Source organism: Syngnathoides biaculeatus, chromosome 2, assembly GCF_019802595.1.
Source record: "Syngnathoides biaculeatus isolate LvHL_M chromosome 2, ASM1980259v1, whole genome shotgun sequence".
In the NCBI taxonomy this organism is placed as follows: Eukaryota; Metazoa; Chordata; class Actinopteri; order Syngnathiformes; family Syngnathidae; genus Syngnathoides; species Syngnathoides biaculeatus.
The window spans coordinates 43,973,206-43,984,459 of record NC_084641.1 but is presented as its reverse complement, the minus strand read 5'-3'; the positions used below and the strand labels follow the sequence as shown (position 1 = coordinate 43,984,459).

General features: G+C 45.1%; 1 protein-coding gene across 1 annotated transcript; it reads left to right on the top strand.

The window, feature by feature from the left end:
- The first annotated feature begins 1,655 nt into the window (after nt 1-1,655).
- hoxc13a (homeobox C13a) lies at nt 1,656-5,392 on the top strand. Its single transcript, XM_061807293.1, has 2 exons — nt 1,656-2,508; nt 4,338-5,392. The coding sequence occupies exons 1-2, from the start codon at nt 1,758-1,760 to the stop codon at nt 4,592-4,594; spliced, it is 1,008 nt and encodes a 335-aa protein (XP_061663277.1). The 5' UTR covers nt 1,656-1,757; the 3' UTR covers nt 4,595-5,392.
- The last annotated feature ends 5,862 nt before the right edge of the window (nt 5,393-11,254 follow it).

The following is an 11,254-nucleotide window of genomic DNA, read 5'->3' as shown; positions in this document are numbered from 1 at the left end:
TTATATATATATATATATATATATATATATAAATCAAATCAACAAAAAGTGCACTTTATCAATACATGTTCCTTGTCCACGACGGCGGAGTTGCCATCTTGGCTTTGTCAACATTGGGACGCGAGTGGATTCAACTCCCAAAACATTTCGTCAAAGGCTTGTGCGTCTAATTCAAGACAGCGTTGCGCTTGCCTGCTGGCTTGGTCTTCATTTTCGGGCTCTCGAAGCGCCAGCATCAGCTTCTGCGCCGAAGCTTCACTTCGATCACACTGCGGTGGAAAAAAAAAAAAGAAGAAGAAATGTTTTTCAGTTTTTTTTTTTTGGGGGGGGGGGGGACGATTGTTATTACAGAAAGAAAAACGTTCACGTGCTAAAGTAATGTCGCTTCAAAAATATCTATCTATCTATCTATCTATCTATCTATCTATCTATCTATCTATCTATCTTCTATCTATCTATCTATCTATCTATCTATCTATCTATCTATCTATCTATCTATCTATCTATCTATCTATCTATCTATCTATCTATCCAAACCGTTGCGACATGGCTGTGAAAAGAAAAAAAAAAAAAACCACGCACGAGTCGATTTCTCGCTCCAGTAATCATTATTAATCAAAGTATTATTTTTGACTTGCTGGGAAATGGCTTGTATATGACTTGTTAAATCCGAGTTCAAATTGAGTGGATTCGTGACTCTTTATCTGATTTTTAAAAAATATCTTTACGAATGTGCAGTATGGCCGTGAGATGTGATTTCACACGGAGTGTTTATATATATTTTTAAAATTCATCTGCTGTTAAGTCTAGACAGAAGGAAATATCTGCCTTTTAGCTCCAAATATTTCTGGGAGTATTTGCATCAATAATAATGAAGTAAAAGTTCATTTGGAAATATTGTGAAATAAAAATTGCAAGCCCCTTTTCATTATGTGCAAAGGATGTCAATGGTGCGTTTGTGTTTTATTTCCCATTTTGCTCCGAATCCAGATGAAAGTACCTGGGGACCTTTCAAAGATGCATATCTTTTTTTTTTTTTTTTTGTTTGTTTGTTTTTGTTTTTTGCGTTTGTGTGTGTGGAGGGGGGAAGGTGGGGGTAGGTGGGTAGGTGGGTAGGTAGGTAGGGTACAGTTTGTTTGGGTTTCCTTTCGTCAAATCAACAGGTAAAGGCAGCACTTCCAGACGCCCTTTTCAAAGTTTCGGGCGAAGATGAAGCCCGAACCCTGATTCGAACGCCTCGACGGCTGGCTGAGAGTCGCCCTCAGTCGCACTCAGCGGAGCTTTGCAAGATTTGCGAGAGCCGCAAGGCGTTCGCGCACTCGGCCTCGCTTTCGGGAGAGCGCCGCTGGAGCGGAAGGCGGATCGAACGCGCGCTGACAACACTGGCACGATAAGCGGATCTGCTTTTTTTTTTTTTTTTTCTTTCTTTTTTCCTCCCCCTCCGTATTCGGAACTTGTGGAGAGAGCCGAAAGAAGCGGAGCGCGTGCGTCCTAAAATTCCCCAGATTGTTTTGATTTGCGGCTCTCGCACCCACCGCGCGCACTCCCCTTTAAGGGCGTGAGGCTGTCCGCCGCGAGCCAATGGCAGCGCCGCGTGGCGTGCGGAAGGAGCGCCGACGCGCGAGCCAGCGGCTCTTAAAGGGCTCCGCGGCTCTCCGTGGCGCCGCATATGTGCGCCGAGCCCAGCCGAGGACCTGTTCGCGTGTCACGTGCCCCGTCCTTAATGAAGCGGACAGGCGAGGGGCGCCCGTGCGCGCATGCGCCGCGTGGAACACGCGCTTGGAAATGAGGTGCCCGTCTCGGACAAGTCGACTTTTAAAAAGCATCGGCAGCCCCCTGATATGACGACTTCGCTGCTCGTGCACCCACGCTGGGCGGACACCTTGATGTACGTTTACGAAAAAAGCCCGAATGAAGGCGGGCCGCACAAAAACCAAACAATGGAGGGACTGAGCGCCAATTGCCCCGCGACCCACTGCAGGGACCTGATGTCGCACCCCGCCCTGCAGGGACGACACTCCGGCACCATCGCCGCCCACCAGGGCTCCGTCTACTCGGATATGTCCTCGCCGGACGCCGCTCGCCAGTGTCCCGCCCCGCAGTCGTCCTCGGGCGCCCCGCTCGGCTACGGCTACCCCTTCGGGGGCCCCTACTACGGCTGTCGGCTGTCCCACTCGCACAACGTCAACTTGCAGCAGAAGCCGTGCTCGTACCACCCGGCGGACAAATACGCGGAGGCCGGCGCGGCGCTGCCCGGCGAGGAACTGTCGAGCCGGGCCAAAGAGTTCGCCTTCTACCCGGGCTTCGCCGGCTCGTACCAGGCCGTGCCGGGCTACCTGGACGTGTCGGTGGTGCCCGGCATCAGCGGCCACCCCGAGCCGCGCCACGACGCCCTCATCCCCGTGGAGGGCTACCAGCACTGGGCTCTGTCCAATGGCTGGGACGGGCAGGTGTACTGCTCCAAGGACCAGACGCAGTCCAACCATCTGTGGAAGTCGCCATTTCCAGGTATTTTTTTTTTTTTTTTTTAGAACTCTGGTCCGTGTTATCTCGCTTTTATTTCTCTCTCTCTCTCTCTCTCTCTCTCTCCATTTTGTACCCAAGTCACCGGGGCTATTTTCAACGCGAGCGCTCGCGTCTTTTTGTATTTATGTTTACCTTGTTTGTTTTCTTTTTATTGTGTTTTTTTTTTTTTTATTTTGAATGACACCGTCGTCCGCTGCGCAACACACCAAAACATCGACAGAGGTGCCCCGAGAGTGCCAAACGAGCAAAAACGTCTCGCAACCTCCATTTATTTATTCGTGTCTATCGACTGTTATTAAAAATTCCGTTCCGGGTTCTCAAAGCCCAGAACCCGTGCTCTCAATCAAAACAAAAAGGGAAAATATATGGAGGCAGGGAGGGGGGGGGGTATCCAGTGCACTTAGTGGCGTGACTTCCTTCAGAAAACAACCTTTTTGGGCTCGTTCGATGGATGAACACAAGTCACGCAGAATAAGGGAAGAGCAGTGAGCGAACCTTTGCCCCCCCCCCCCCCCCTCCGCCTTTATGACAAGATAGTGACTGAGCTTGTTTGGACTGTGCCAATAAACCTCAACGCCCTGTGATGGGTTGCATATATCAGGACCCGCTTGTGTTGCACACACACACACACACACACGCACACACACACACACGTCTAAATACTTGGGCATCGTGTTACACACGCACAGAAATGGTTCAGTGCGCAGCTTGACTTATTCTAGAACGTGAATTTGCCTTCACTTACGGTTGTGTCAAAAGCACTTCTCGTCGAAATTGACATGGACGACGCCGAAGCTGTGTTAGAAGGTGTTTACTGTACCTCTTCATCATTAGTATTCATGCAGACGTGCAGTGTTGCTCTCACGTACGAAGACACCCCCCCCCCCCCCCCGCCCCCAGCCCATATACGACATTATCTCCTCTATAAGGGCCGCGAGAGACACACGTGAGGTTTTACTTCAACATGGCAACCCAAGAAGCTCCAGTTAGCCTCATCGAACGTGCACCTTTTGGTTTTTGTGTGTGCTGTTGTTTTGCTTTGACTACACTTATCGTTTTGTGTCCCAATCCCCCCCATCAAAAAATATTCATCTTATTTGTCTTGACCTAACACTCGTTTTGCAGATTTGAATATGAATTTCGAAAGGATAATAGCGCGTTTAAAATATGGAGAGCTTTCACAAATAAGCTCGTCAAACAACCTTTGCGAGAAAAACGAAAAATGGAACACACACGACAAAAAAGACTTTTTGATGGCCAAATTGCAGTGTCGCCGTCAAAGCACACTGGAGTTGTTTGTGCTTGACAGTATTACCCACAATTCCCCGAGCCACCTTTTGCGCACATAACGTGGCGCTGCTTTAATTTAGCAAAGCAGGTTGGATATTGACGTTTCGCCTTGGCCAAATGACACCGTGACGTGACAGTTGTGTGGATAGAAAGATAGGGAAGGAGGGAGGGAGAGAGAGAGACAGCGAGAGAGAATAGCTAGCTAGCTAGCTAGCTACCTAGCTAGCGAGACAGTGGGCTCGCTCGTTCGATGGGTAGCTGGCTCGGTTCATGGGTAGAAAGAGAGCTCGATCGAACCTGGGCCAGAAAGACGCAGACCGGAAAGGAAGGAAGGAAGGAAGGAAGGCACCGGCGGCGTCGACTGCTGGCGTGTTGGAGGCAGGCCCGCCATTCCTAAACACGGCAGCAGTCTTTCTTTGGTCGTGGCTAGCTGACATTCGTGCGCATTTATGGACGCGCGTTTGACCTTGTTTTCCTCCCCTCTCTCTCTCCTCTCTCCTCTCTCCTCTCTCCGAACGCAGACGTGGTGCCCCTGCCGCCCGAGGTGAGCACTTACCGCCGAGGCCGTAAAAAGCGCGTCCCCTACACCAAGGTGCAGCTGAAGGAGCTGGAGAAGGAGTACGCGGCCAGCAAGTTCATCACCAAAGACAAGCGGAGACGCATCTCGGCCGCCACCAACCTCTCGGAACGCCAAGTCACCATCTGGTTCCAGAACCGGCGGGTCAAGGAGAAGAAATTCGTCAGTAAATCCAAGAGCAACCACCTGCACGCCACCTGAGGAGACGGCCCGCTTCCTTCCTTGCTTCCTTGCTTCCTTTCCCTTCTTCCTGGGTCACGTGTACGGAACGAAAATGTCAAAGCTCATTTTGGCTGTTTTTCATTTCACTTCCATGGCCATCCAAACGGCAGAGGGCCGGCCCATCGAGATCAAGTCTGTAAAAACTGTGAACAAACTGAAAATTGACTCCATATTTGTTTTATATGCCTGTACATATATAAATATATAATATTTAAAAGCATATCTGTATTTCAAAGTCAAGTATTAAGTGTTTTCTTTCATGATTATTATTATTATTATTAGCTTATTTCTTCTCTCCAAACCAAATCATCAATGGACTAATGACATTCAGAAGAAAAAGAAAAAGAAAAAGAAGACAGAAGACTGATTTGTGACATTTTCATTTCATTTGATACGGGAAGGATAATTCCGATACAGACAGGAATGTTTTTGGACTTTATGTCAGGTTGCACCCAAACGACTTAAAAAAAAAAAAAAAAAAAAGAGAGAGAGAGAGAGAGAGAGAAGGGAAAGAGGAGTTTTGGCGTTCTTTTATTATTCCCTTTGAATTTAAAAGCGACGATCGTCTGCGTGGGGTCGTAAGTTCGAAGCCTGCGATGTTGTTTATCTGTGTAGTGCAATGGCTTTTAATTATTTAATTCCTATTACCTAGTACGGCCGAAGTGTAAACTAGAGTATGCAGTACCTGTATGTTCTCCTTTTGTTTTTGTTTTTGAAAGAAGGATTCTGTCATGCAACTGCAATGATTGTACGCCATTAAAGTCAGCGAGTATTACACATTGGATGTTTCGGCGCTGGTTTTCTTCTTTGTGTCGCGGCGAGCTCGCGGCAGTCCCGATTCCGAGGAGTCGACCCGTGACCCGTGGCACCGAGCTCGGACGGCGGCGGTCGGCCCGCTGGCTCGCCCGCCGCGCTGAGCCGCTTCGCTTGCCGTCCGTCTACATTTTTACCCCTTTTCTGTTCTGTTCTGTTCTGTTGTTTTGTTGTCGACGTCTTTAGAGCAAATGGAAGGAGAAAAACACCGCATTCGTGGTCGTCTTGGTCTCCTGCCTTTACGCGTTATTGCTGTTTTGAAAATCATTTCGTACTTTGTTTTGCATGAGTCGCACATTTAGCGGGGATGAAAATGACTGCAAATGCTTAATGCGGCCAAAGGCACAAGGCAACGAAAATCTTGCGGTGACTCTTCCAATTTTCTCTCTGCCGTTCGGCGTTTGGGATTCTTTTGTCTCAGTCGTGTTGAGTTGTCGATGAGCAACAACCAAACGGATCCAAGTAGCCAAGCAAAGAGGGGAAAGGATTCGCGGGGTTCCTGCGCAATTATGAAAATACTCCATCACTATTTCGTCGTCTTTTCTGCTTCCATACGGCGTGTACAGTTTTGTATTAATTGTAAAAGTGTATTTCACAAATACATACACGAAGTTGTCGAGTAGTTGCTGATTTCCAACTTTTGTACGGTACGATAGACGTTTATAGAAGCGCAAAATTATTTGTTTGAGCGAGTGTGTGTGTGTGTGCGCGCGCGCGTGTATGCGCGAGCGTCCCATCTGAAGTCGTCTTTTAATTCAAGATGTGGGTTAGACACAAGTTGAACTTGAGGCTTTCGCTTTAGATTCGCGTTTACTATTGTCAGTCCCGGTTGTCCTTATTTCACCAAAGTAGCAAACGAACGGATGTTTCATCAAAAGCAGAATTTCACACGGACATATGAAAATAGTTGGTCTTAGTTATGCCAAATGTTTTTTTGTTTTCTTTTTCACAAGCACACCACGAGGCTTCGTGCCTTCTCCAAAGCAGACTTGAAGTCAAGAAAAGTAGGACGTTTGTAATGTCAAATTGAGATGACTTTCCATTACCTGTTTTTTTTTTTTTTTTTTTTTTCACTTGCGCTTTTATTGGTCTGAATAATCGATCCGCCTTTGACGTTGTTATTGTTTTCCTGGCCGGATTTATTTGGTGAGTAAAACGCAGAGACATTCAGTTCAAAATAAAATAAGCTGCTATAATCGCCGGTTTGCGAGTTGCTCGGACTGCGCCCAAACTTTTCTTTTTTTTTTTCTTTTTTTTTTTTGTTTACCCTGCCATATCTTTTTAGGGTGTGGATTGCGATCCAAGATGTCGTCGTTCGTTGGTCTTGTGCAAAAAGTTGCTGCTGGCCGGCCTGATTTTACCCTTGACCATGACGACGCAGTCACTTTGACCTTGACATGGCGGCAGAATGTGCATAATAAATAGGGGGCTGGACAGCGATGCAGGCGGTTTGTTTGTGGCCAAACAAGGTGTTGGTTCGCCGTCTAGACAGCCGTGCTTGATGCTTAATGGCGTGCCATAAATACATAAAAAAGGGGGAAGTCGGGCGAAATCCTCTGGCCGCATTTCGGACCACGTCTCGGGGCCTTGCGTTGACATTTGGTCTCTGCTCTTTAGTCGGCTTTTTTATTTTTTGTTTTTTGCTCTTTGGACAGAGTGGTGGTCTTCTGCCAGGGGTTCGTGGCGAGGTCCACGTTCCGGACCAGGAAGGACGTGGACCGTCTCGGCCCAGGAGCTCCGAGGAGAAGCTTGAAGAAGTGGAGGACAACAAGACGTGCGCGGTGCAACCATTGCAAGGTATGCTTGTTCTTTTTCTCTCTTTTTCTTTCTGTTTTTCTTTTCCTTTTTCTTCTGCCCCCCACTCCCCGTCTTAGTCAAGTCGTGACCAGGCTGTACAATAACAATGCAAATTACAAAGTTTTGTCTCGTGTTATTATTGCTGATACTAATTTTATTTGTTGATCAAAGCAACGAACCATGACGCAATCATCACAGTTATGAATGTTTACTTTTGGAGCCAAAGTCGATTCTGTGACATTGTCAAATAGTTCAATAAAAAATACACCACATAACTCAAATGTTTGAAACTGCAAAGAAAAATCGTTTTCTGTGTACTTACTGATGCATTCTTGAACATTCGACTGCACACACGCTAACATATATCTATATATATACATGTGTGTGTGTGTGTGTGTGTGTATATATATACATATATATACACATATGTGTATATATATATAAATATACATATGTATACACACACACACACACACAACACACACACACACACACACACACACACACACACACGCAAAAATGAAATGTGAATTCAAACAGAAGCGTGTCATCAAGATGAGTACGGGCACACTGAGCCACAATGTAGTTTTGTAAAAATTGTTTTTCCTATTTTGAAGCCTCAGCAAAGGTTGAAATGTTTTTTGTGTGCGATTGAAACTCGTCTTGCTGGTTTTAGACACAATTTGGCGTTTTTTAGCGCTCGTGGGATCAAATTTGACGTTGGTTGTGCAACGTAATTTGTTTGTTTTCAAGCCCCTAAAATCCGCATTAGTGTGTACGTGTAGGCGAGGGTGGGTCGGTGGGCGGTGGTGTACCTGCAGGCCATGAAAAGGGGGCTGCTAGCCTCTGCTGGTGAGCAGAGGAAAAGATCAGGAAGTGCCGCTTGCTGCTGTGGGAGCACAAATGGCGTTGGCTCGCTCGCCTTCCGCTTGCCGTTCTTACGTTTTACTTTGCAATGGGCTCTTCCAAAAATACATACACACGTAAATAAATAAATAAATGATAGCAGCAGACGTGACTCAGAAGCAAAACAAATCATTTGATGCAGATGAAGGAGCGGCGGCCTTCTTCGAGCAAATGCGACAGTTTCATTTCGGGTCAACGTGCACTTGGCTTTTCATTCTTTTTCATATAAATAGAGTACAGCAATAATTAGAAGTATCACGATGGGTTTTAGATTTTTAAAAATGTCACTCAGTGTATGAGACCCGGAGAGACTTTGACTTGAACGCCTTCAGTTTTCAACTTTAGAATATTTTTGTTTAGGCTGCTTTTAATTAACTGTCCCTTTCGTATAATGTACCAGAAAAATAATGCAACGCTCCATTTGAGATTTTTTATTTAATTGTTTTTTTTTATTATACCTTTGTAAAGGCTGTTCACGGGATAACATTTTATAAAATGTTGTATAACATTTAATGGCGCATATAACTTAGTTATTTTAATCTTATCTTATTTGCTAATGACGGTATAAAAAATATGAATGTAGAATTCCCGTACACCAAATAATTAAGAAACAAAACGTAAACATAAACGCTGCAAACACAAACAACGGAATAAAATAGCCCAGTGGTTTACAAGTGTGCATTTTTTATTACTTTTATTTATAAATCTCAAAAGCGTGATGGTCAAGTCCAATTGAATTATTTGCACGTTGTATGATAACGACTGCCCTGAATTGCTTTTCTTATGTTTCTCTCTCTCTCTCTCTCTCTGTCTTTTTTTTTTTGAAAGGCACACTTTTAGATTGTTTTTATTTTCCTCCCACTCGTGTTTAGCTGCGTGTGCGCGCGCGCGTCTCCGATCTCGTCGTGGTGGTGGTTGTTGTGGGGCTGTTTAAAAAAAAAAAATCCCAAATAGAGTTTTCAAGTGAGTTTTTTTTTTTAGCGTCGCTCGCTTTTCTCCTTTGAAGGAAGCTTTAAAAGGGCCATAAGAAGTTGCCATCCCCGAATCAAAGCGCGAAAATGCAAAGAAAGGCCCTTTGTTTGGGACGATTGCCCCGTCTGGACAGGGCCGCTGGATTCCAGCAGGCTAATTCCACGATCGAGGAGACGGTGGACTAGACAGTGACCTTGACTGTCTCTACGCTGGATATGCTCGGGCTCTCTCTCTCTCTCTCTCTCTCTCTCTCTCTCTCTCTTCTTTTTCTTCTTCTTCTTCTTCTTTTTTTTTTTTTTTTTTTTTTTTAAGGCTCGCTCGACTTTTCCCCCCCTTTTAATGAGAGCAAAAGGCAAACGAATCTCCGTGGGAGCTCGCCGTGACATCATCCGGAGCAGAGCTTTTCAAAGTCAAATGCGGACGTTTGGGAGCAGAGGAGCCACCCGCAGGACGCCCGGCGCACGGTGGCCCTCTCGCCCTCTCTTCCCCGAGGTAGGAGGCGACTTGACGGATTGTGGGGCTTCTTGAATTGAGCCTGAGAAGTTTGCTGGCGTGGGTTGTTAGCAGGGACGCACCGACTGGAAGTGACGCCACCCCTAATAATAAAAAGTCAATAAATAAATCTAAAGCGAAAGCGCGCCCGAGAGAGAAAAATAAGAACGCAACCGTCTGCCACTTGAAGCCTTTTTCTGCGTACTCATTTTCTATTCATGCCACATGTTGTGCAGCGACACACGCTAACGTTCAACTCTCGAATGTCGTCAGGGTTGCAAGAAATCAAAAATAAAATAAAAATAACCAAACAAAGAAACAAGACAAGTTCCTTCAAATACTTTTCTGGCGTAACGCTTGTTAATGGAGAAACTAACTGACACGTTTCACTTGCTTGCTTTGGCTTGACTTTTTTATTTGCGCAATCAACACAAATAGTGACAAAAAAAAAAAAAAACTTAGCACACTTTGTGCAAACTAAACTTGAGACCGGCGTAAAGTGTTTGTTTATAAAGTCTGACGTGGCCCACATCGTCTATTTTGAGTTCAAAACCAAGTTCAAGCAACGGTTGAACTTGGCTCGATCATTCAGGACTGCCGCTTTAAAAAAAAAATAAATAAAAAGTATACATACAGTACATCAATTACAATGATTTTTTTTTTTTTTTTGGTAATAGTTACGGAACAGCCGAATTATGCTCCGAATGTATAACTTTGATAAAATGTAATAAGACGGCGTTTTTCTTTTTAGGATTGTCTTAAGTAAATGAAGAATTTGGGGTATAATTGCACCAGTACGATTGTTGGTGAATTGATCCAAAAAGTTCTGACCGAGTTTATGCTTCGATGGAGCTCGCGAGGCTGACTCTTGGGAGGATATTTTGCGCGACTGTTTGAGCGTCTTGGATAGTTTCGTGATCAACATACGGGCTACAAAATGTTTTTCGGTGAAAACAAAAGTCATTATTTGTGAGAAAATATTCCAAGTGTTTTTCTTTTTCTTTTTTTGGATTGAAGATACCCCAAAATGGTCTCTGGAAGCGATTCCACAAATCAACTAATTAGCGCAGATCGAGACGCTTGCTGGCTGAATCAGTTAAGTGTCCCCTGCTATCCTGTAAAAATCATATAAAAGAATTGTGAGAGGATAACAATCCCAGCAGAGTTAGTCAGTGGGGCTTTATTGGAGGTATCTGTTAAACTGTTCATGTGAGGTGTACTATAGAATATTACGTGAAATACACCCTCTTAAAGTAGCCTTGTAGAACACCCCCTTTTTTTTATTTTATTTTATTTTATTTTTTTACAGAGCCACTGGGTTCAACTGGCTGACCCCCTTCTTACTGTAAATGCGCCAATGAGCATCAGTCCTTTATTTAAAACAAGCTTGTAAAGTTGGGACATCACGTCTTTATTTGACAAGGAGCTCAACCATAATTTGGCACAAGATGCCACATGAAAACTCACCCCCCCCCCCCCCCCCCCCCCCCCCCCCGCTGTCCCCAACCACCACCACCACCCTCCCAAAAAAGCCCTGTTTTCATGAGATAGAGGATTTAACAAAGAATAAAAACTTTTGCCATCTTGTAAAGGTATTAAACGAGGCCATGGCCAGCTACTTTAGTGTGCTAGCTTTAAAAAGAAGAAGGAGGAGGAAGG